Below are 26,447 nucleotides of genomic sequence, written 5' to 3'. Positions count from 1 at the left end.
TCTCTGACTGGAAGAAATTAGTTTAACATTTAAACCTATTTTCTGCACATTCCAGCACATAAAATAAAATAATCTTTTGTGTTTACACTCAGTCTTTCAAACAGATGCACCTCATTGTGTGTTGGTGTGGTCACACTGTCACACAGAGGAAATCCAAACGAGCTGCTGCCCCACATGGAGGACTTTCACCGTGTCAGGGTGATGTCTGAGCACGAGAGCAGCACGCTTTCGTATTATTGGAGGGTCTCGACCTCATAAAGAGCCTTGAGGCGACTGTTGTTTAGTGGTCGCTGTACATTCTTACTCTGAGCTCTGGGCTCATACGAGCAGCTTCACCTGAAATAAAGTAAAATTAGATTTATATCTGACCTGTCACGACCAGAGATGGGCAGTAACGCGTTACTTGTAACGCGTTACTGTAATCCGATTACTTTTTTCAAGTAACGAGTAAAGTAAGGGATTACTATTGCAAAAACGGTAATTAGATTACCGTTACTTTCCCGTAGGAACGCTGCGTTACCGCGTTACTAAAACCGTGATTTTTTGCGAGAATGTCTCATGACAGTGAGTAAGCGAGTGCGACGTTCGTGACAACAGCTGTGTGCAGATCAACAATGGATCATATATTGAGTGCAGAGAGAGTATGAGCGTGCAGCGTTTAAAGCGTGGAAGTACTGACCTTACTTTGAGTTTGATTCCATAAAAAGTGACAAAAACATTAGTGTCCGTTGTGCGTGGGAAGAAAACTTCTTTTTACAGAGAAAAAAACCCTAAACTTCCAAACAAGCACCGAGTAGCTACGACGTAATGGGAAACTCACAGAGAAACTGCCGTTTCCTTACACTGACCGCTGCGGCACACCTGCACCAGGATAACCCTCCGCCTACCCCACTCCTGCTTTACAGGTGAAAATAGAGCAAAAGGACCGCTAGTCTTTGACTTTATTTATTTTCTGCTGTGTTTTACTTGCATCTGAAAGAGTGAGTGTAAACACAATAATATATTTATTATGTGCTGGAATGTGCAGAAAATAGGTTTAAATGTTAAACTAATTTCTTCCAGTCAGAGAATGGTGCATATAATTAAAATTTTGCTTCATGCATAAAGTTAAAAGATTAAAACTAACAAAACAAGTTTTAAAAAGAGACTTTTCCATTTGATTACATTTTGTATGATGGATTATGTAGAAAAAGTAGAATTGGGCTGAAAGATCTATCACTTTATCGCCTATTCAGGTTGTAAATCATGTTTTTAAAAAGTAACTAAGTAACTAAGTAATTAATTACTTTTGAAAATAAGTAATGAGTAAACGGTAACGGGATTACTCTTTTGGGGAAGTAATCAGTAATTTATTACTGATTACTTTTTTTCAAGTAACTTGACCAACACTGGTCACGACAGAGATCACGAAAAATACCAGAGCAACAAAAAGAAAAGTTGTGACCAAACGTAATTCCAAAAGATGAGTTTTATTCTTTTTAAAAGAGAGTGAGTCCACAGATCTGTAGCTCAGAGGGAGAGAGCTCCACGCTCTGTGGTCACAGTGGCAAAGCCTCGTGTGCTGATCACATGACCTCACACAGGGCTGTAGAAGTTCAATAGTGTAAGCTGGTGCTGGTCCATGAAGAGCTCTAAAGGTCAGAAGCAGAATCTTTAAATGGACTCTGAATTCAGTGGGAGCCACTGCAGCTGTATTAGCAGCAGCACCTGTGAGTACCTGGAGGAGGCAACAGGACTTAATTTAGCAAAGTTTCTTAAGGGATCAAAGCAGGACTGAACCAGAGATTTGACATGAACATCCAAAGTAAGGCGGGAGTCAAACGTTACCCCAAAGTTCCTGATAGACGATTCACCAAAGGGGACCGAGAGCTTTTCATTATGTTAGGCACAAATCTGTCAGGAGCACATTCACCTGCTTCAGTTTGTCCTTCAGCCTTTAATGGGGTCTACAGTTAGAAACGTGGGTGTCTCTGCTCAGCTGATGGGAAGGAGCAGCTGACATGGATGCCTCCAAGGTCAGGCGTTTTTGGCAACATTGACCCTTGGACAGACCCGGGACGTAACGGCTGGTTTGAGGAGGCCTCGGGGTCTGACCTGGAGAAGCTGGAGGAGGTGTTGGTTTGTGGTCATTTCACAATAACCTGTGAGGTGATGAGCCCATGAGTTTAGTCTGTTCTGACTTCTCCCCCTGAGCAAACATCTCTCAGTGTAGCTGCTAACAGCTCCATAAGTGTGAGGCTGAGGAGAACATCTTTCAAGTTCTCCGCTGCAGCTCCAGAGACCACATGAATGTCTCACATGCAGAAAGATGAATGTCCCTGGTCCTTTGACAAGGACTGTGCCAAACTTCACATGGGGGGTTGTCAAGATAGCACCATGCCTAACTTTGCAGTGGAAATCCTGGAAAGGTGAAACCACTCCCTGAAGGCCGTCAGCATGACGATGCACCCTACGCCGTGATGGTCACATGTTCACAGTCAGAATACTTAATTAAAATGAATCACTGAGAAATTATACATGCTCCTACGTGTTATATGTTCCCGCCTCTTTCTGATCTGTGATGTAAACTTTGATCGTCTGCCTGCGTTTTAACAAATATAACGAAAATAAATGTTTTAAATGTTTGACCCACAGTGTGCTGCTGGGGTGAAGTCTGTCTGTGTGGAGCTCACGACACCGATAATAAACGAGACACAAACAGCTGATGTGCTCTGTTGCAGCCCCCTAGTGGTCATAGCCTCGAACTACAACTCCACCTTTTTCAGTGATAATATTAATCTGTATGATGTCGTTCTGCTAAAACAATTTTAATGAAACAGCATCAAATCACAACAACAGTCGCTTCACTGTGCTTTATGTTGTAAGGTGGACCCTACAATAATGCAGAGAATGACCTTGTAGTACCATATCACCCTATCAGAGCACGTCGCTCTCGCTCTGCAGGCCTACTTGTTGTTCCTCGAGTATTTAAAAGTAGAATGGGAGGCAGAGCTTCAGTTTTCAGGCCCCTCTTCTGTGGATGGTGTTAGGTTTTGTATTGTTGATTGTCATTTATGCTTAGAAATATCTACTTATATATGCTTATAGGTGTATAATTAATTGTGTAGTGATAGGATGTGTGATCTTTAGCAGGCTGCAAAGGCTTGGTGTGCATTCAGAGTGTTCTGGAATCCACACCTACATCCTGGGTGCATGGGAAGAGGTCCGTACCTTGTTTTATTGTTTTACAGTAGGATTAACATAGCAATATCTGTTTTAGTCTAAGTGCCCTTTGTTTAGATAGACTGCTGGACTTTCCAGACCAGTAGGTTTAGGGAAGTCATTTATGGGGTCATACTCTGACCCCACATACACACCACACACACACACACACACACACAGTATTCTTTGTTCACATGTATACCTATGTAAGATGTTATATGTTAATGAACCTATGCATATTCATGTAACCACAATAAAAGGAGTGCTATGGGGAACCTGGCTGAGAGTCTGATGGAGGTCAAGTGGTGGAACGACACTTGGCTCCAGGCAGGTCTCCCTCATGCATGAGTAACATGAAGAACTTTGCCTACTTTGTGTCTTGCTTTGCTGTGTAATTATATTGTCTTCAACGTTCCAGCGAATAGGTTTAAGCTACAAACCTATCATTAATTGGTCCTTCGAGCCGGATCCCTGGAGTCGACATTCACCGAGGGGAGAAGAGACACACTGAAAGACTGACGTCAGCCAGGAAGTTCCTGTGGATGAACTGTCTGTCTTCCTCCTCGATGAATGACGATCGGCGGGATCCGAGGCTGATATTACATGCTAAGCAACACCGAGTAAGTTTAGAGTCCAACTCTATAACTGTACGTCTTCGCCGCTAAGTGGGGCGTTGTCCGTGGCCGCTTAGTGGGGCTAAAATTCGCCGTCTTAGTGGGGCGATGTACAAAGCCGCTCAGTGGGGTTTTTTTGTACAGAAGCATTAAGTCGCAGAGTTGCGCAGTTCGAACTTTTTTGGTTCGCCGTCTTAGTGGGGCGAAATGTAGACCGCTGTGTGGGGTCCGCTGCTTTGTGGGGATTTGAGAAGTTCCGCGGGGTCCAGATTGTGCTGGACAATAGGCCTATTCTTTGTTGTTGTTCGTTGTGTTTGTGTGAGTGAGTGTGGAGTAGAACACGTGGTCTGAGACGCCAGCTGTTGTTGTTATCATGGGTTCCTAAGCAACCAAGAGTGCGTCAGAGGGTGACAGATGTTTATGTTGGACTTTGCTCCTGGCAGCGCAAAGTATTTAGTATTATTAGTATTCTTTTTAAAAGAGAGCGACGGCTCCTTAGCTGCGCGCGTACACGCGAGCACGGTCGCGCGGGGTTTCACGCGGACCTGAGCCGTGCGGTTAATCGCAGGCTTATAAAAGGAAGAGATTCAAATGTTAGAAGTTTTCAGAAAACACACCAGCCTTGAAGAGCGTGTGGAGAAGGCCAGCCCACATCAGCAGCACTTAAGATATGCTCTGGTGAATGGCTTTCCCCCACCCCTTGCTGACACAAAATGTTTATTCTTTAGCTTGCCCTGATCGACAACAGCCTGTGCTCCAGACCATAGATTTAATTGAGGTGGATAATTGTTAAAAGAATCTGCATTAAGCTTAGGGTTGCTCAAATTAAGTACAATGACATATGAGATGAAGTGATATAGGCAAATATTTAAACTAATGATGTGCATAGAGGCACTTGACCTGTTTGGAAAAATTGTCATTCTAATATGAGCCATTGTTGAGATATAGAGCACACCTGTGAAAACTAATATGCTGAACCCTGTATGAAGCAGCTGAAAACTACTTGATGGAGAAGCTGAATTGAATATGAAAGTGCAAGTCTTTGCCACTGTGGGGCAAAGCACACAACCACTGTGTGAGGTTGCGTTGTGGTCTCTTCTGAGCTGATGATCAAGCTACACATTATCAGATCAGGAGCTGGCTGAGAACTCATCAAAGAGAGGGAAACAGGACTATGATAACTGTGATAACTGGAGTGTGCAGCGTTTCTGTGAGCAGTTTTCCTGCATCTTGACTCATGTGTGTAGAGTGTTCATAGCATCAGCATCATGTTTTTGTTTATTTGTTTTGTTGGGTTAAAAAATAATTCAATAAACGTGTGATCTTATTTATGGATCACGATGGCATATGCCATTGGCCAAGTGATTTATTTACGCAGATGAAAAAAGTGAGTGTGAATGTGTCTGACGTCACAGTGTTTTTGTGCGCTGTGTAAAAGTAATTGCCTCTGATTGTGATTCTGCAGGTCACCAGCTATTGTAAAGAAGAAAAAAAGAGTACAAAGAGACCAAATTTACATTGTAGATGAAAAATAATCATAGAGAAAAGGTTTTGTGTTTTTCAGCCAAGAACAACTACAATCTCATTTTCTGTTTAAAGGACTGTTCACAAAACCAAACAGGGAGAGAGATGTGTGTTGATTAAGCAGTGATAATAATAATGAAAATGTCTTAGTTTGTCACTTTCAGATGAAAAGCAGACCTGAATCAATTTTCCACATGCAGCGGTCGGGAGAAAGTTATAGTTTAACATCATTAGAAACATTCAGGCCAAGTTTTTGGCTAACTTATTTACAGCTCCATGTGTCTCTCAAACTCACAAGCGAGCTCTAACTCCTCCCTGAAGACAAGGAATGCAGCTCCAAAGAGCAATAACATGGCAGATAAAGAGACAGCAGCAGAGTCCTGAGCAAAGAGTCCCAGCAAGCAGCAGCAGTGTGGACAAACAGCATCAGAGAAGAAGAGCAAACCCATCATCCTGCCTGATTGGATGAATGGCACTGTGTTCCCAACAAGCTGCAACTTCACTGTGCATGTGACAAGAACGTTTGAGGAGAACTGAGGAGACTGTTGGAGTTTGACATTTGCCACTTTCGGAGTAAAATGGCAAGAAAAGACAGTGGAACACAAGACAAAGCGGAAGGAGAACTGCCTGCTATTGGACTGTTGAAGTGGGAGAGGACAACAGAGTGAGAGCAGTGGTGAGAACACATAGGAATTTTGTTGTTTAATCTGGGAAATCAAAATTTGGGTTAGCAAACCTGGGGAAAAGAAAACTGACTGCTTAAGTTGGAAAATTGTGAAGGAGTCTGAAACACTGCAAAAAGAAACATACAAAATCACACACACAAGCAGAACATGCATTAACCCTACTAACACAAACACAAGAGAACTCATGAAGATTAGACAACATCTTGAGCATGTGAGTCTGTTTATCATCTTGTCCAAGTCACTTAGTGTGATGAGAAGTGATGCAAAGATCAGTGGACTCATAGCACATTAGTTAAGAAATGATCAAATAATAGCAGAAAAATGTGTAGGAAAGGCAGCTTTAAGAACATGCTCTGCTGGATATGCAGCTCCACAGACATGCATTAAACCTGCCTAATAACACAAACACACATGCAATGAAAATTAGCTTGTTATCTCTCATCATTGTTAAAATAGTGTTAATTTAACAGACACTTGTTATCAAATGCTGAATTTATCCAATGAAAAAACTGACTCTCTGGGTTGCAGGACAACAGTTTAACTTTTGTGGGAAAAAAAGATTCTGGTTTGAACAAACAGAAATCAGACAATAAATTTAGTTGTTAATACAGTAAATTGGGAGATGCTTTCTGCTTGATTGATGCAGCACAAGTAATTTACTGTATGAGGGAAATTCTATTTTTGTGATAACATTTTGAACATGAATTTCTGTTGTCCTGTCATCTTAGTGGGTTAATAGCTGATATGCAAATTAGTTGATCGTTCTTAGATTAAGGAAAGGTGACTGAATTCTAGCACGAGTGAATGGGATGTGTTGGAGTTTGTTGTGTGTTGAGTGGAGACTCTAAACACTGAGTTTCCTGTTTTGATGTGCGAGTGAATCCTGTACCTAAATACACAACTCTGAATACGTCAGAACAAACTTCTTTTGTGAAGTGCATGACAACATGTCACATGTTTTATGATGAAGGGAAAAAGGAAAACTGAATAAAATGGGTGTGTGGCCTAAATGAGTGAAAAGCACAGACTTGGGGATTAAACTCATAGCTAATAAGACGTTAGGCTTATGTTGTGTGTTGTGCAGCTGATGGTTGGTTTGGAGTGAATCTAGCTGATGATTTTTCTTTTGTTGTGAAGTTGAGCCTGCCAATTAGTATGATGGTATGATAAACCATGCTAATGGTATGATTTACCCTCCTGAGATGAGGAGCATGTGTCATGACTTAACAAGGCCTTTTTATTTTGTTACTTTCACTGTGCACTGAAAGTTTTGTTCGATAATCTCTGTTTGAGCAGATCTGCACGATTAGAACAGAAAGCGCTGTACGACACGTCGTCGAGAAAATTGTTACAAGTGAGTTTCTCCACATTAAAATGGGCTCAGGAGAAAGTCACTTATCTGGGGACAATTAGAAAGTAAGTTCCTGCCCAAAAAGGATTCAGCGAGGTAATCCGAGCTAAAGTTCTCCTTTTTCTTTTTGCTGAGAGTGGAAACTAAATGCGACGATAGGTTCCACTATTAGCAAAGAAAGAAAGAATGAATGTATGAATGAATGAGTGAAAGAGGAAAAAAAAACTGACTGACTGGTAAAAGCTGACAAAAGCTGACAAGGCTTGACCACTACTCAAGGTTAACCTCCACCTAGACAGGACAAAGGGGTGGATGAATCTATGTGTGTTTCTTTTTACAGGAGCAGAAAGATGCCAGCAACATTCGAGGTTGCGTCATGATTTAACCTTTTAGGTGCCACTTTCTGTGTCTGTGCATCTACCAGGGGTGTTATTCACTACCTTGTGTTGCTCACAGAGGAAACTGTGAGAAAGAGTGTATACATCTGCGCAGCGCTAACATTTGCATTTTCTTTTCTACAGCATTACAGTTCTTCATGTGAATTGATCATGTGATTTATACCAGGACAGCTGGTTGATGTTTTTTTTCCTACTACAGGATTTCTGGGTTTATGTGTGAAGAAAACTGTGTTTATAGGTTATGAGTGGTGATGCTGTTACACTGTGTTTTTGGGAAAATGTGAAGGTTACTTTGACAATGTGAATAACATGTGAGAAATTTCCTGTGTTGAAAACTAGTGTCACTTCTTTCCACAGCTATGGATGGTTAACTTTATGGTCCTTTTATAGCACCTCTGGAACCTGTCGACCTGCGTCTGACCACCGGGATGGTCAATGTGTATTGCTAATGTTTGTTTTTCTAAGAGTACATGTAGAGAATTCAGCAGAAGCGGACAAGTGACATGAGAAAAACAAATAAGAGATGCAGTGTTTATGGAATAGTTGAACATGGGGCTCATTAACTGGCCACTTTTGAGCTCCTAGTGATACATGAGTGGAGTGACTTTGCTTAAGGGAAGTCACCGATTACATTAATGTTAACTGAGTACATGGGATGATCCATGTCTGAGGCAAATTATGGAAATACTTGTAGTTTACTGATTTGAAAAAACCTGCACATGATACTTGTCTTGCTGATGTTGAATGCTTTATTACTCTTATGATACAATTGTTTATAGGTGTGAAGTTTGATTTCACTTCCAGATCTTGTTTTCCAGGCCATGATGGTGTGTATGCAGGCTCCTGGCGGAGCCAGGTGTTAAGCAAACCTAATATGCAAAACACACTAACATCTTTTATTGCAGGGTTACGGAGCTACTCCAGAGGAGACACCCTGATGTTGCCTGGGACATGATCTAGCTAACCTTTTTTCTTTAAGACAGGAATCTAGGGTTGATGAGTTGACTCATGGGAGTGTCCATGCGTCAAGAGGAGGGGTCCAGGATTAACATGAAACAATGTTTTCTATTATTGTTGCAGTGATTTGTGTGATTAACCGTTCATTTATGGGTATTAAACCTATGCAAGTGGTGCATCCATGTTCAGATGAGGCTTTGATGACCTATAAGTGAAGTTCACTGAACTAAAGAATGTGGTTTGATGATTGTTGACATGCTCTCCAAATAGAAGTTTTTCCTCCTAGCAAGGAAATACAGGTGCAGCAGTCATCTCCTGAGAAATCTTCAGAGGCCCAGTGAGAAACAAGAACCATTCCAGGCATAGCTGACAGTCCAGGCAGTGGTTGAGGTCAAAGGTCGAGCTGTTTGGGGCCCATCATGAGATCAGACTTTGGAGCCACAGCAAGGACCACGAAACTGCGTTGGAATGAGAGCTGTGCCAAGGGGGCTTTCCAGAGGCCAACAGAGGAGGTTGTGGACAACAGACGGGCACCTGAAGGATGAGGGGAGCGTGCCAAGCTCCATCGACAGCGCAGAGGGAGTCTAAGGATGGCATCATGATTCTGTGAAAAGCACAGGAACCAGAAGCTATGGTGGTGATGACAGCAGTTTCCTATGAACATCACCTAATGCTGTGTCACTGTACTGTGCATATGATGACACTCTGAAGACTGCTGGGATCATAACAGCAGTAAGATAACTGGACCCAGCACCCTTTCCACAGAGGGGTTTTTCTGCAGAGCATGGACAATGGAGGAGTCATAAGTATCCCCCTTGCAGGACGAAGGCCTGAAGTGAGGTGATGGGGGTTGGTAGAGGCCATAAAACTAGAGTGCTGAAGAGGTCTCCAGCTTTGGAGATAACTGAGACCCATGTTGACAAACGACAAACCCAACTGGTATGTTTGAATGTCTATTCTACATACATTTGGACTCCGGTCCTATGGACAGTGATGGAAACAACTGGAAGAGACATTTATGACGCCCTGCAGAACTTAAACCACTCTGCAGAGAGACATGTGATTTGAACGCCCAGAGGAGCACCACCAAGCTGAGATGGTTTTGAAAATGTTAATTTCTCTTTTGACTATTAAATTAACAATTCGTTTGTTTGGTCGTAGGATGCATTTTGCCATTGGATGAGATCAATGAGGAATGGGATAACTGCTAATACATTTGTTAAACTGTGTACTTCTACAGTAATTTAGGGTGATTGACATATGCTGTGTATAAAAATGTTTGCATTGAAACTGTCAGACATGAGGTGATCATAACTGGGAACCTTTCTAGCATAAATGTCAAAAAGGGGGGAATGTTAGGTTTTGTATTGTTGATTGTCATTTATGCTTAGAAATATCTACTTATATATGCTTATAGGTGTATAATTAATTGTGTAGTGATAGGATGTGTGATCTTTAGCAGGCTGCAAAGGCTTGGTGTGCATTCAGAGTGTTCTGGAATCCACACCTACATCCTGGGAGCATGGGAAGAGGTCGTACCTTGTTTTATTGTTTTACAGTAGGATTAACATAGCAATATCTGTTTTAGTCTAAGTGCCCTTTGTTTAGATAGACTGCTGGACTTTCCAGACCAGTAGGTTTAGGGAAGTCATTTATGGGGTCATACTCTGACCCCACATACACACACACACACACACACACACACACACACACACACACACACACACACACACACACAGTATTCTTTGTTCACATGTATACCTATGTAAGATGTTATATGTTAATGAACCTATGCATATTCATGTAACCACAATAAAAAGAGTGCTATGGGGAACCTGGCTGAGAGTCTGATGGAGGTCAAGTGGTGGAACGACACTTGGCTCCAGGCAGGTCTCCCTCATGCATGAGTAACATGAAAAACTTTGCCTACTTTGCGTCTTGCTTTGCTGTGTAATTATATTGTCTTCAACGTTCCAGCGAATAGGTTTAAGCTACAAACCTATCAGATGGATCCACAGCCATGCATCATTATGGCCCCGTGTCCATTAGTACCTACTCGGCTCGACTCAGAGAATCCAGTGACATCATTAGTATGCAACACGACAACAACAAAGGTGGACGTTGAGGCGATGATGCACCTGCTGCTCAGTCTGTGGCTTTTCGTCTCACTCGGGGACCACAGTTTTGTTTTTAGAGACATTTCTCTCGTTGTCGGGTTCCAAAAATGTCAGTTTTCATTTTCGTGAATGAGAAGCTCTCACAACTCATCGATGACACCACTGACCAGCCAATCGGTGGCATGCAGTCTGCCGACATCACATTTTGGTACCTGCTCGGATCACTTGGAACCCGGCCGAGCAGGTACTAAAATAGTAGCAGATACTGTGACCTAATGGGAAACTGTGGCAAACCGTGCCGAATCGATTCGAGTAGGTACTAATGGAAAGGGGCGTATATATTCCTTTGACCTGCCTCCTTCTGCCCTCCTCCCCTCCCCTTCACAGATGGCTGCCCCACCCTGATCCCGGATCAGCTCGTGGGGGTCGTGTGATTGTTGGGTTTCTACTGTAGAGCTTATCTTGCAGTGTAACGCCCCTCCAGGTGACTGTTGTTGTCATTTGGTGCTTTATAATAAACATGAATCTGCCAGTTCTCCCTGTGCTGACTCAGTCTGCAGCTCTGCTTCTTGAAGTTTCTGTGCTTTTGTCTTCAGTTTGTTGTCCTGGTTGTCCAGCCTTACTGTGTCCCTGACATTTTGCTTGATTTTGTGTGTGCAAGCTTCAAACTGCTGCAGTGCCTTTTGATTTCCTGCGTTTCTTCCCAAAGCTTTAATTCATCCATGACTCCTTCCTCTGGAGTCTTGCTGTCGTCCGGCTGCTTTGGCTTAAAGCAAATGGTCTCTGTCTCTGATGTGCTTCCTGTTCACGACTGCCGATACAACACATGGACTTCCAGAAGGTACATGAAGGTGGTTCCCACAAACATTACCAGGAATGACTTCACCTGATAACAGTGCTTTGGTGGAATGAAACACTCACCGCGGGTGGCCCAGACTCTACAAACTGCACGTGTCAGGAAGTTTGTTTCTGGGCCAGAGGCTGGACCATCAGCCCCACGCGGTCTGCAGTCATGCACTGATCTGTTCCCTTACAGTTATCACACAGTACAAAACATTACAGATAATGTAGCGTGAAGCTGAAAGTAAGGCCTGTGCCTTACAGCACACATGTTCTGGGTGCTGGTTTTCTGTTTGTCAGTGGTTTACTTTCCACTCAGACCTTCATGTGTTTATTTGTGTTTTTCACTTTAATCCCAGTCACTGCAAACCACAGCAGGTTCAGCTTTAGGAAAGAGTCTGGTGTTCCACATTCACAATACACTAATGACTACCAACCAACCAACCAACCAACCAACCAACCAACCAACCAATCAACCAACCAACCAACCAATCAACCAATCATCCAACCAACCAACCAATCAACCAACCAACCAACCAATCATCCAACCAACCAACCAACCAACCAACCAATCAACCAACCAACCAACCAACCAACCAATCAACCAATCATCCAACCAACCAACCAACCAACCAACCAACCAATCAACCAACCAATCAACCAATAAACGAGTCAGTGTTTGTGCTGCTATAATAACCTGAGCTGTTTGTGTCAGTAACTCAGTACTAATTCTGACTTATTATTGTAGTTTTATATCAGCGCTCGAGGAAGTACAAACGTGTTTTTGTTGGACCGATAGAAGAAAAACACAAACATTATCTTCTGGTCTAGAACGTGTTTACAGATTGTAAAGCTCTGCGTGTGTGATCGATCATTCTGATCATTTATTCCCATGTTTCTTGCTTCTGTCCGACATGCTGACAGGGTTTTGGCTGATCTGAAGGACAGTGGATATCCAGAGGCTGTGCTAATGCGCCAGAATAATTAATCTAACTCAAAGCTCAAGTTTGACAATAAGTCAAAGTCCTCAAGGACCATGTCAGAGATAATAAGGGTTATAAATCCCATACAATCATCTTACCCAGATTGAACCACACAGAGCGGATCAGTTAATTATTAATCTTTCCACATAAAAATCCCAGACTTGAGGTTTTTCATCAGATCGTTTCAGCAGAACTATGACGATGAAGGTGAGCTCAGAACTTCAAACATCTGAAAGATTCACCAGTAATTTGATATTTGATTGGATTAAAAATCAAAATCTTCTTTTTTTATTCTTTTCTTTAAATTGTTGATCTTCACGATGTTTTCATAAAATCGGAGAACGTCGGCTCTGAGGTTGAGTTTGCACTGCCGCTGAGTGACAGTCAGAAATGCAGCAGCTCTACATGATGCTGAAATAACATGAGAATGTCTGTTCCAGCTGCTGTCAGTCCTCCTCCTGGTGCCCATGCTGAGCAGCTGTGCTCCTCTCGTGCTCCCGCTGGACTGCAGTGACATCTACAATGGAGACAGCAGCCGACCCAGCGGCGTGTACACCATCTATCCCATCGGAGCCACGTCTGCTGTCCAGGTAAACTGGAGCTCACTGGAACTGACCTGCTGCACCTCCTGAGCTACAGCCACACCACAAATTCACCAGCTTGTCAAAATATGGGAATTTTCATAATTAAACTATATTCTAATGAGACAATAGAGTAAAATATACTTGTTTTAGTTTAAATGTACATGAAATCTTGTTTTTTATATGAAACAAAACACATTCACATGTGCCTAATAATATGGCCAAATACGCTTCTGATAATCAAACTTCTACTTTTATTCCATAATTAATATAATAATGATAAACCACCCAGAATTAAACACTAGCTATAGTTTGTATAATAATCCCATAATACTGCAGTAATACAACATTACCACGTTTCACTTTGTCATATTAGTTCTTAAATATTTAAAAGTCTGCTCTGCTGTGAGAGCACTTTATCACTTTAAAACTACACGTTAATTAATTCCAGTTTAGTTGTATCAACATGGCACAAAATCATAATAAAATCATAATCCTGACAAGGTTTGTTTTACAGCCAGAACTCTTGAACTAACGACACACTTACTTCCTGTCCTGGAACAACGCAACAGAAAATGCAAGAAAACCAACACAACAGTTTTCTCTTCAAATGGCTACAAAACAGGAATAAAATGAAAAACATCCAACAATTAAAGGTGACATGAATAAAGACTCATTTACTCTGTGGAGTCCCAAAGAGTGACGCAGATTTAACTCTGTGAAACTGGATTTAATTAATAAGAGCTTAACTTTAACAAGTCAAAGTTAGCCTAGAGTCAAACTAAAGCAGCTAAAGATGTTTGGACTAGAGATGCACGATACCACTTTTTTTTAATGTCCGATACCGATATGAATCTGATATAGTGTGTTTAATCAATAAAACTGTTTTTTTTAATATCTTGCTGGATTTTGTATGAGTTCAAACTGAAGTTTAAAAAACAAACACTAAAGCTATTCTGTTACACCTGTTGTAAAGGCTCACCTTTCAGCACATCCACTTCACCAAATGCACCTTGTTTCTTTTCCTCACCTTTGATTGGGGGTGGTGCTTGGCCTTAATTGCACTCACCTGTCACTCATTATATAAGGACTGCAGTCACTTTTTCTTCACTCCCACATGGGGCGGCAGCTGAGAGATAGCAGTCCATGTGTGTCTTTCCTTCCTTTACCCATTATTCAATAAAACGACAAAACCTGTAAATGATTGACTGCTTATTCTCATTCTAATCGGATGAGCCCATGATGATGACTACTTAAACCCTGAACCTTCCTTCCTCCAAAACAATACCTGTGTGTGAAAAATACACGGCACCCAAAATATTTCATAGTTCAGCAAAACTGATCTAATAAACTTAAACCTGCTCCATCCTCCCTATTCTGGTATTTTAAAGAGTACTTAGCAGAAATATTAAGCAACCTAACTAGGGTTGCAAACTCCCAGCAAAAAAAAAAAAATAGTGAACCCCCCTCCACCTCATGATGCTTAATCGATGTAATCAACTTTAATTTGATGCAGTGTGAAAAAAATGCACAGAAATAAATTATTTTTCAAGAATAATTAAATAGATTCAACATCTTTCTTCAACAGAACTGCAGACTGCACAGATGGTTCCCAAAGGAAAAATTAGTATAGCTTACTAGGGTATATTAGACTTAACAGTTACTATATACAGTAATGGACTTCTATATGTTTTACATCAGATTAAAACTTTGGGTGTAAGATTCACATAATTATTTATTAAAAGCTCGACATTTTAAATGAGAATAAGAAAGAAAAGTATGTCTTTGTGCCCCCTTTTCCCTGTACATGCCCTATCGGCCCCCCTGGCTACACTTTGCTAGATCCGCCCCTGCACAGTTACGTCAGCTGTAGAAAAAGATCCTGGTGTAGAAATAATATTAAATAAATTGTAACAACAGCTGATCAAGCTTAAACGTGCTGCTGTTGTTACGTTGAAACCAAGCACACCATTGTTTTTCTTGTGACATTACCAATAAGTTTGATGTGTCACATGACCCTCTTCCTACTGAAAAAGCAAAAGTTGTATCCAAGATGGCCGACTTCTAAATGGCCACCATGGTCACCACCCATCTTGAGGAGTTTGCCCCCTCACATATACTAATGTGCCACAAACAGGACTTTAATATCACCAACCATTCCCATGATATTATCGTGTATCCATATAAATGACCCACCCTGTAGAAAAATTGTTTGAGTTTGAGTTCATGAAAAATGGGGGCAAAAACAAAAGTGTTGTGTTTATATTTTTGTTCAGTGTATTTAAAATAATATTTTAATATTCTGTGAAATTTATATGAAATAGTTTTTAATAAAATACTTTTACAGTTTAATGATACTAATTTATTTATAATGTCTAATTTATAAAGTCTGAGCTGAGGACTCAATAGGAGGTTAAACTGTGACCAGTTACAACCAGTTCCTGCTGATACTTCTAATCAAACTGATATCAGTATTACACACTGAGATGTTTCATTAGTGTGTGTGTGTGTGTGTGTTTGTAGGTGTACTGTGACATGGACTCACTAAATGGACGCTGGACTGTGAGTATTTGAACTCCCAGCTTATTTTCATTTTGTGTGTAAAATTCAGTTTTATTTATGAACCAAATCACAACAACAGTCGCTTTAATGTGCTTTGTATTGTAAGGTAGACCCTACAATAATACATACAGAGAGAAACCCAACAATCATTTGACCCCCTATGAGCAGCACTTTGGCGACAGTGGGAAGGAAAAACTCCCTTTTAACAGGAAGACCTGTGAAAATCCTCACAGTGTTACTGGAGGCCAAGGTAATGCCATCCAGAGTAAGAATCTGGTTAGATACCATATTTCTAAGCTTTTCAGGGCCGAGTACAATAACCTCAGTTTTATCTGAGTTAAGAAGCAGAAAGTTAGCGGCCATCCAGGTCTTTATGTCTTTAAGACATTCCTGCAGTTTAACTCATTGGTGTGTGTTATCTGGCTTCATGGACAGATAGAGCTGGGTGTCATCTGCATAGCAGTGTAAATGTATGCTATGTCTTCTAATGATGCTGCCTAAGGCAGGGGTTGGCAACCTTTAACGCTCAAAGTTGCTGGTGAAATTTTATTTATGCAAAGAAAACATTCTGAACTCTGTAAAAAGACACACTGAGTTGAAGGTCTCCTTCAAATGAAATAAAAAGCAAAGTTAAAATATACATGCAGCAAACCACTGTTTTGATGGACACGTGCAGTCTGCATAACTGTCTCTCCTAACAAGACCAGGTTTCCTCCAGAAAGTTTCCCAATTATCTATGAAGCCCACATCTTTGGTGATCACAGTGGTCGTACACAGGAAGGCAGATGATTACGGTAGCAGGTGAATGAGGTGGAACTCCTACTAGGACAAGCCGAGGCAACTGATGTGAACAGCAGTCTCCCTGAATGTCTCCTCCTGAGGAACGAGGAGGTCAGGTGGTGCAGGAACAGGATGGGCGGTGACCAGCATCAGCTCTGGATTTTGAGTCTGATACTGGAGCAGCAAAAGTGTAGATAGCTCTTAGAGGAGGCTGGAGAATGGGGTCGACCAGTTCAGTAACAGGAACAGCACTGACCCTGGTGTTGATCACAACAAGCTCATGATGACCTGATGGTGGAGAACATGAGGTGGTCGTGTGTGGAGAAAGGATACAGTGCTGTAGAAACAGTTAAAGTGTGTAAAAGACTGTGAATGTACTGTTTGCTGTCATCTGAGAGAAAACCAGAGTTTCTCTGTAATAAGCAGAGAGGAGCAGCGGTGTGGGGAAAACCTGCAAACAGGAGTCTGGCTGCACTGCTGCAGGCTTCCAGATACTCACTGTTGGAGGCTACAAGGAATCAGCCCAGCTGTCTGCACGATGTCCAAACTAAAGTCGCAGGGCGTTAGTGGTACCTGTCTGTGGTTCTGACTAATCTTGAATGCCGTGTATGTCTAGCTGGTTACCCACCTTCTCGTCCCCAGGTGTTCCAGAGGAGGATGGACGGCTCGGTGAACTTCTACAGACCCTGGAGTCAATACAAGATGGGCTTCGGTGACGCTGCCAGAGAGTACTGGCTCGGTGAGCAAAGTGCAAAGCTGAAACTCTGATGTGACTTTGTGGACACATGTTGAACCAGAGAAGCTTCACATATCAGAGACTGTTTCTTGTTGTTTATAGGCCTCGAGAGTCTCTTCCACCTCACTCTGAGGAAAAGGTACGAGCTGCTGGTCGACATGGAGGACTTCAGTGGAAACATGGCGTTTGCCCGTTACTCCTCGTTCTCCATCGATCCAGAGTCCGACGGATACAGACTGCACGTGTCTGGATTCATTAACGGAGGGGCAGGTGGGGAAATATTCTGCTCTGACTCTGAAAGATGAATAAGTGTCAGGTCTTAAATCTGGTTCTTCGTTTAAGCTTAAACTTCCAACAAGTTTAGTTCCAGAGATGTTCCAGCTGTTCCATTTACTGATGATGTCATCACAGCATCATGTGACCTTCGTGCTGTGCAAACAGGAGTCGCTCACCGAGGTCTCTGCTGACTGTTTCCATGGAAACATTTAAAAAGGTTGGAGCTGTATCCCAGCACAGATCAGGTGGTGCGGAGACATACAGGATCAGCAGGGAGCTGAACCTGCTTTGAGTCCAGTATGTGTCATGGCCCACTGAAAACACTCCCAGTACACATGCAGACCAGTCTGACTGGGATTAGTGGTAATTTTGTGATTGTTCATCTGTGTTTCTGCAGGAGATGCCCTGAGTTATCACAGCGGACAGAAGTTCACTACATTTGACAAAGACCAGGACATCTGGCCAGGAAACTGTGCAAAATCATATCTGGGGGCGTTCTGGTACCACGGCTGTCTCCATGCAAACCCTAACGGGGTTTATCGTTGGGGGGCTGATGGTACTATCCATGCTGTTGGTGTGGAGTGGTACCAGTGGAAGGGTAATGATTACTCTCTGAAGACCATCAGCATGAAGATCCGTCCTCTGCAGTAAATCTGCAGGACAAACACAGCAGAACATTTCGTGTTGATCTCTCTTTTCTCTCCTTTATCATGTAATCCCAGAGAATCTTTAACTTTCAGAGTCAGTCGAAGACGTAAATATTTCAGAAGAGCAGTCAGAGTGTGAGTGAGCAGCTGTCAAACAGCTGCAGGTGGAGTGAAATGATGGACGGAGACGAGTATGAGCTGATGTAGTTCACCTGTATGAGAGCAGCTGCAATGAACACGTTCCTCCACTAGAGGTCTCTGCTGTTCCTCAGTCTGCAGCTCAGCACACTCAGATTTAACGTCTCACTGACTGTTTGGTGGAGGTCTGATAGCTGGTGTGAATCATTATCTGCTGTATCCTGATAATAAATGAGAAGCAAACAGCTGAGGTGTTCTCGTGGTCTTTGTGTGTTTCTGTCTGGATTCTGGAGCCGCCCTCGCACTACAGCTCCACCTGCTTCAGGGTGAAGACACTGATATTAATATTCAGTATTTCTATACCTAAAGTTACACAACCGGATTTTACTTGTGAGAAGTTCGTACTGAGCTTTTGTCTCAGGTGCCTGTGCAGCACATCCACAAAGTCACTGATGCTGTCATGTTGCAGCCTTGTTCAAAAATGGAGTCAATTCACTTTTCACTTACATTAAAATTGCAGCGCCCCAACACAGGAAGTCTGGATCAGCTCCCTATTTAAAAAGTCCCGTCTCTGATTCTACGAGTATTACCCAGCAGGCAGTGCGGCACTCGGGTGGCGCCAATTCAATTCAATTTATTTATACAGCGCCAAATCAACAGTCACCTCAAGGTGCTTTATATTGTAAGGTCGACCCTACAATAACAGATACAGAGAAAAACACAACAATCATATGACCCCCTATGAGCAGCACTTTGGTGACAGTGGGAAGGAAAAACTCCCTTTTAACAGGAAGAAACCTTTTTTTTTTGTTTCTAAAAACACGATTTACAACCTGAACAGGTGATAAAGTGATAGATCTTTCAGCTCAATTCTAATCTGAAATCAAATGGAAAAGTCTCTTTTTAAAACTTGTTTTATTAGTTTTAATCTTTTAAATTTATGCATCAAGCAAACATTTAATTATCTGCAACATTCTCTGACTGGAAGAAATTAGTTTAACATTTAAACCTATTTTCTGCACATTCCAGCACATAAAATATTTTTTGTGTGTTTACACTCAGTCTTTCAAATAGATGCACCTCATTGTGTGTTGGTGTGGTCACACTGTCACACAGAGGAAATCCAAACGAGCTGCTGCCCCACATGGAGGACTTTCAAAAACATCCAACAATTAAAGGTGACATGAATAAAGACTCATTTACTCTGTGGAGTCCCAAAGAGTGACGCAGATTTAACTCTGTGAAACTGGATTTAATTAATAAGAGCTTAACTTTAACAAGTCAAAGTTAGCCTAGAGTCAAACTAAAGCAGCTAAAGATGTTTGGACTAGAGATGCACGATACCACTTTTTTTTAATGTCCGATACCGATATGAATCTGATATAGTGTGTTTAATCAATAAAACTGTTTTTTTAATATCTTGCTGGATTTTGTATGAGTTCAAACTGAAGTTTAAAAAACAAACACTAAAGCTATTCTGTTACACCTGTTGTAAAGGCTCACCTTTCAGCACATCCACTTCACCAAATGCACCTTGTTTCTTTTCCTCACCTTTGATTGGGGGTGGTGCTTGGCCTTAATTGCACTCACCTGTCACTCATTATATAAGGACTGCAGTCACTTTTTCTTCACTCCCACATGGGGCGGCAGCTGAGAGATAGCAGTCCATGTGTGTCTTTCCTTCCTTTACCCATTATTCAATAAAACGACAAAACCTGTAAACGATTGACTGCTTATTCTCATTCTAATCGGATGAGCCCATGATGATGACTACTTAAACCCTGAACCTTCCTTCCTCCAAAACAATACCTGTGTGTGAAAAATACACGGCACCCAAAATATTTCATAGTTCAGCAAAACTGATCTAATAAACTTAAACCTGCTCCATCCTCCCTATTCTGGTATTTTAAAGAGTACTTAGCAGAAATATTAAGCAACCTAACTAGGGTTGCAAACTCCCAGCAAAAAAAAAAAAATAGTGAACCCCCCTCCACCTCATGATGCTTAATCGATGTAATCAACTTTAATTTGATGCAGTGTGAAAAAAATGCACAGAAATAAATTATTTTTCAAGAATAATTAAATAGATTCAACATCTTTCTTCAACAGAACTGCAGACTGCACAGATGGTTCCCAAAGGAAAAATTAGTATAGCTTACTAGGGTATATTAGACTTAACAGTTACTATATACAGTAATGGACTTCTATATGTTTTACATCAGATTAAAACTTTGGGTGTAAGATTCACATAATTATTTATTAAAAGCTCGACATTTTAAATGAGAATAAGAAAGAAAAGTATGTCTTTGTGCCCCCTTTTCCCTGTACATGCCCTATCGGCCCCCCTGGCTACACTTTGCTAGATCCGCCCCTGCACAGTTACGTCAGCTGTAGAAAAAGATCCTGGTGTAGAAATAATATTAAATAAATTGTAACAACAGCTGATCAAGCTTAAACGTGCTGCTGTTGTTACGTTGAAACCAAGCACACCATTGTTTTTCTTGTGACATTACCAATAAGTTTGATGTGTCACATGACCCTCTTCCTACTGAAAAAGCAAAAGTTGTATCCAAGATGGCCGACTTCTAAATGGCCACCATGGTCACCACCCATCTTGAGGAGTTTGCCCCCTCACATATACTAATGTGCCACAAACAGGACTTTAATATCACCAACCATTCCCATGATATTATCGTGTATCCATATAAATGACCCACCCTGTAGAAAAATTGTTTGAGTTTGAGTTCATGAAAAATGGGGGCAAAAACAAAAGTGTTGTGTTTATATTTTTGTTCAGTGTATTTAAAATAATATTTTAATATTCTGTGAAATTTATATGAAATAGTTTTTAATAAAATACTTTTACAGTTTAATGATGCTAATTTATTTATAATGTCTAATTTATAAAGTCTGAGCTGAGGACTCAATAGGAGGTTAAACTGTGACCAGTTACAACCAGTTCCTGCTGATACTTCTAATCAAACTGATATCAGTATTACACACTGAGATGTTTCATTAGTGTGTGTGTGTGTGTGTGTTTGTAGGTGTACTGTGACATGGACTCACTAAATGGACGCTGGACTGTGAGTATTTGAACTCCCAGCTTATTTTCATTTTGTGTGTAAAATTCAGTTTTATTTATGAACCAAATCACAACAACAGTCGCTTTAATGTGCTTTGTATTGTAAGGTAGACCCTACAATAATACATACAGAGAGAAACCCAACAATCATTTGACCCCCTATGAGCAGCACTTTGGCGACAGTGGGAAGGAAAAACTCCCTTTTAACAGGAAGACCTGTGAAAATCCTCACAGTGTTACTGGAGGCCAAGGTAATGCCATCCAGAGTAAGAATCTGGTTAGATACCATATTTCTAAGATTTTCAGGGCCGAGTACAATAACCTCAGTTTGATCTGAATTAAGAAGCAGAAAGTTAGTGGCCATCCAAGTCTTTATGTCTTTAAGACATTCCTGCAGTTTAACTCATTGGTGTGTGTTATCTGGCTTCATGGACAGATAGAGCTGGGTGTCATCTGCATAGCAGTGTAAATGTATGCTATGTCTTCTAATGATGCTGCCTAAGGCAACCTTTAACGCTCAAAGTTGCTGGTGAAATTTTATTTATGCAAAGAAAACTTTCTGAACTCTGTAAAAAGACACACTGAGTTGAAGGTCTCCTTCAAATGAAATAAAAAGCAAAGTTAAAATATACATGCAGCAAAGCACTGTTTTGATGGACACGTGCAGTCTGCATAACTGTCTCTCCTAACAAGACCAGGTTTCCTCCAGAAAGTTTCCCAATTATCTATGAAGCCCACATCTTTGGTGATCACAGTGGTCGTACACAGGAAGGCAGATGATTACAGTAGCAGGTGAATGAGGTGGAACTCCTACTAGGACAAGCCGAGGCAACTGATGTGAACAGCAGTCTCCCCGAATGTCTCCTCCTGAGGAACGAGGAGGTCAGGTGGTGCAGGAACAGGATGGGCGGTGACCAGCATCAGCTCTGGATTTTGAGTCTGATGCTGGAGCAGCAAAAGTGTAGATAGCTCTTAGAGGAGGCTGGAGAATGGGGTCGACCAGTTCAGTAACAGGAACAGCGCTGACCCTGGTGTTGATCACAACAAGCTCATGATGACCTGATGGTGGAGAACATGAGGTGGTCGTGTGTGGAGAAAGGATACAGTGCTGTAGAAACAGTTAAAGTGTGTAAAAGACTGTGAATGTACTGTTTGCTGTCATCTGAGAGAAAACCAGAGTTTCTCTGTAATAAGCAGAGAGGAGCAGCGGTGTGGGGAAAACCTGCAAACAGGAGTCTGGCTGCACTGCTGCAGGCTTCCAGATACTCACTGTTGGAGGCTACAAGGAATCAGCCCAGCTGTCTGCACGATGTCCAAACTAAAGTCGCAGGGCGTTAGTGGTACCTGTCTGTGGTTCTGACTAATCTTGAATGCCGTGTATGTCCAGCTGGTTACCCACCTTCTCGTCCCCAGGTGTTCCAGAGGAGGACGGACGGCTCGGTGAACTTCTACAGACCCTGGAGTCAATACAAGATGGGCTTCGGTGACGCTGCCAGAGAGTACTGGCTCGGTGAGCAAAGTGCAAAGCTGAAACTCTGATGTGACTTTGTGGACACATGTTGAACCAGAGAAGCTTCACATATCAGAGACTTGTGCATGTTTCTGGTTGTTTATAGGCCTCGAGAGTCTCTTCCACCTCACTCTGAGGAAAAGGTACGAGCTGCTGGTCGACATGGAGGACTTCAGTGGAAACATGGCGTTTGCCCGTTACTCCTCGTTCTCCATCGATCCAGAGTCCGACGGATACAGACTGCACGTGTCTGGATTCATTAACGGAGGGGCAGGTGGGGAAATATTCTGCTCTGACTCTGAAAGATGAATAAGTGTCAGGTCTTAAATCTGGTTCCTCGTTTAAGCTTAGTTTGAAACTTCCAACAAGTTTAGTTCCAGAGATGTTCCAGCTGTTCCATTTACTGATGATGTCATCACAGCATCATGTGACCTTCGTGCTGTGCAAACAGGAGTCGCTCACCGAGGTCTCTGCTGACTGTTTCCATGGAAACAGATAAAAAGGTTGGAGCTGTATCCCACCACAGATCAGGTGGTGCGGAGACATGCAGGATCAGCAGGGAGCTGAACCTGCTTTGAGTCCAGTCTGTGTCATGGCCAGAGATGGGCAGTAACGCGTTGTAATCCGATTACTTTTTTCAAGTAACGAGTAAAGTAAGGGATTACTATTGCAAAAACAGTAATTAGATTACTGTTACTTTCCCGTAGGAACGCTGCGTTACTGCGTTACTAAAACCGTGATTTTCTTGCGAGAATGTCTCATGACAGTGACGTAAGCGAGTGCGACGTTCGTGACAACAGCTGTGTGCAGATCAACAATGGATCATATATCGAGTGCAGAGAGAGTATGAGCGTGCAGCGTTTAAAGCGTGGAAGTACTGACCTTACTTTGAGTTTGATTCCATAAAAAGTGAGAAAAACATTAGTGTCCGTTGTGCGTGGGAAGAAAACTTCTTTTTACAGCGAAAAAAAAAACCCCTAAACTTCCAAACAAGCACCGAGTAGCTACGACGTAATGGGAAACTCACAGAGAAACTTGCGGATTCTTCCACTGACCGCTGCACACCTGCACCAGGATAAACCTCCGCCTACTCTACTCCTGCTTTACAGGTGAAAATAGAGCAAAAGGACCGCTAGTCTTTGACTTTATTTATTTTCTGCTGTGTTTTACTTGCATCTGAAAGAGTGATATATATATATATATATATATATATATATATATATATATATATATATATATATTTATATTTATTTTTATGTGCTGGAATGTGCAGAAAATAGGTTTAAATGTTAAACTAATTTCTTCCAGTCAGAGAATGTTGCATATAATTAAAATTTTGCTTCAGTTAAAAGATTAAAACTAACAAAACAAGTTTTAAAAAGAGACTTTTCCATTTGATTACATTTTGTATGATGGATTATGTAGAAAAAGTAGAATTGGGCTGAAAGATCTATCGCTTTATCACCTATTCAGGTTGTAAATCATGTTTTTAAAAAGTAACTAAGTAACTAAGTAATTAATTACTTTTGAAAATAAGTAATCAGTAAAGTAACGGGATTACTTTTTTGGGGAAGTAATCAGTAATTAATTACTGATTACTTTTTTCAAGTAACTTGACCAACACTGGTCATGGCCCACTGAAAACACTCCCAGTACACATGCAGACCAGTCTGACTGGGATTAGTGGTAATTTTGTGATTGTTCATCTGTGTTTCTGCAGGAGATGCCCTGAGTTATCACAGCGGACAGAAGTTCACCACATTTGACAAAGACCAGGACATCTCTGCAAGGAACTGTGCAAAATCATTTCTGGGGGCGTTCTGGTACAAAGACTGTCACTATGCAGGCCCTAACGGGGTTTATCGTTGGGGGGCTGATGGTACTGTCCCTGCTGTTGGTGTGAACTGGTACCAGTGGAAAGGTTATGATTACTCTCTGAAGACCATCAGCATGAAGATCCGTCCTGTGCAGTAAATCTGCAGGACAAACACAGCAGAACATTTCGTGTTGATCTCTCTTTTCTCTCCTTTATCATGTAATCCCAGAGAATCTTTAACTTTCAGAGTCAGTCGAAGACGTAAATATTTCAGAAGAGCAGTCAGAGTGTGAGTGAGCAGCTGTCAAACAGCTGCAGGTGGAGTGAAATGATGGACGGAGACCAGTATGAGCTGATGTAGTTCACCTGTATGAGAGCAGCTGCAATGAACACGTTCCTCCACTAGAGGTCTCTGCTGTTCCTCAGTCTGCAGCTCAGCACACTCAGATTTAACGTCTCACTGACTGTTTGGTGGAGGTCTGATAGCTGGTGTGAATCATTATCTGCTGTATCCTGATAATAAATGAGAAGCAAACAGCTGAGGTGTTCTCGTGGTCTTTGTGTGTTTCTGTCTGGATTCTGGAGCCGCCCTCGCACTACAGCTCCACCTGCTTCAGGGTGAAGACACTGATATTAATATTCAGTATTTCTATACCTAAAGTTACACAACCGGATTTTACTTGTGAGAAGTTCGTACTGAGCTTTTGTCTCAGGTGCCTGTGCAGCACATCCACAAAGTCACTGATGCTGTCATGTTGCAGCCTTGTTCAAAAATGGAGTCAATTCACTTTTCACTTACATTAAAATTGCAGCGCCCCAACACAGGAAGTCTGGATCAGCTCCCTATTTAAAAAGTCCCGTCTCTGATTCTACGAGTATTACCCAGCAGGCAGTGCGGCACTCGGGTGGCGCCAATTCAATTCAATTTATTTATACAGCGCCAAATCAACAGTCACCTCAAGGTGCTTTATATTGTAAGGTCGACCCTACAATAACAGATACAGAGAAAAACACAACAATCATATGACCCCCTATGAGCAGCACTTTGGTGACAGTGGGAAGGAAAAACTCCCTTTTAACAGGAAGAAACCTTTTTTTGTTTCTAAAAACACGATTTACAACCTGAACAGGTGATAAAGTGATAGATCTTTCAGCTCAATTCTAATCTGTAATCAAATGGAAAAGTCTCTTTTTAAAACTTGTTTTATTAGTTTTAATCTTTTAAATTTATGCATCAAGCAAACATTTAATTATCTGCACCATTCTCTGACTGGAAGAAATTAGTTTAACATTTAAACCTATTTTCTGCACATTCCAGCACATAAAATAAAATATTTTTTGTGTTTACACTCAGTCTTTCAAATAGATGCACCTCATTGTGTGTTGGTGTGGTCACACTGTCACACAGAGGAAATCCAAACGAGCTGCTGCCCCACATGGAGGACTTTCACCGTGTCAGGGTGATGTCTGAGCACGAGAGCAGCACGCTTTCGTATTATTGGAGGGTCTCGACCTCATAAAGAGCCTTGAGGCGACTGTTGTTTAGTGGTCGCTGTACATTCTTACTCTGAGCTCTGGGCTCATACGAGCAGCTTCACCTGAAATAAAGTAAAATTAGATTTATATCTGACCTGTCACGACAGAGATC

The 26,447-nt window shown here is 41.7% G+C and overlaps 1 protein-coding gene across 2 annotated transcripts; it reads left to right on the top strand.

The window, feature by feature from the left end:
- The first annotated feature begins 12,757 nt into the window (after positions 1–12,757).
- LOC146512046 (microfibril-associated glycoprotein 4-like) lies at positions 12,758–25,336 on the top strand. Of its 2 annotated transcripts, none has more exons than XM_085170910.1 (6): positions 12,758–12,878; positions 13,112–13,261; positions 21,436–21,474; positions 22,887–22,983; positions 23,090–23,257; positions 24,704–25,336. In XM_085170910.1, exons 1-6 carry the CDS (start codon positions 12,867–12,869, stop codon positions 24,955–24,957), a joined length of 720 nt encoding a protein of 239 aa, XP_085027036.1. In that variant the 5' UTR covers positions 12,758–12,866; the 3' UTR covers positions 24,958–25,336. The 2 variants fall into 2 exon arrangements, with proteins under 2 accessions (XP_085027036.1, XP_085027035.1); XM_085170909.1 differs by lacking the exons at positions 21,436–21,474; positions 22,887–22,983; positions 23,090–23,257; positions 24,704–25,336 and adding exons at positions 15,776–15,814; positions 17,237–17,333; positions 17,433–17,600; positions 18,004–18,636 and having other exon boundaries at positions 12,770–12,878.
- The last annotated feature ends 1,111 nt before the right edge of the window (positions 25,337–26,447 follow it).

This window comes from Neolamprologus multifasciatus, chromosome 8 (genome assembly GCF_963576455.1).
Source record: "Neolamprologus multifasciatus chromosome 8, fNeoMul1.2, whole genome shotgun sequence".
Classification (NCBI taxonomy): domain Eukaryota; kingdom Metazoa; phylum Chordata; class Actinopteri; order Cichliformes; family Cichlidae; genus Neolamprologus; species Neolamprologus multifasciatus.
The sequence above is the reverse complement of the archived record's forward strand: the minus strand, read 5'-3'. Positions and strand labels throughout refer to the sequence as shown.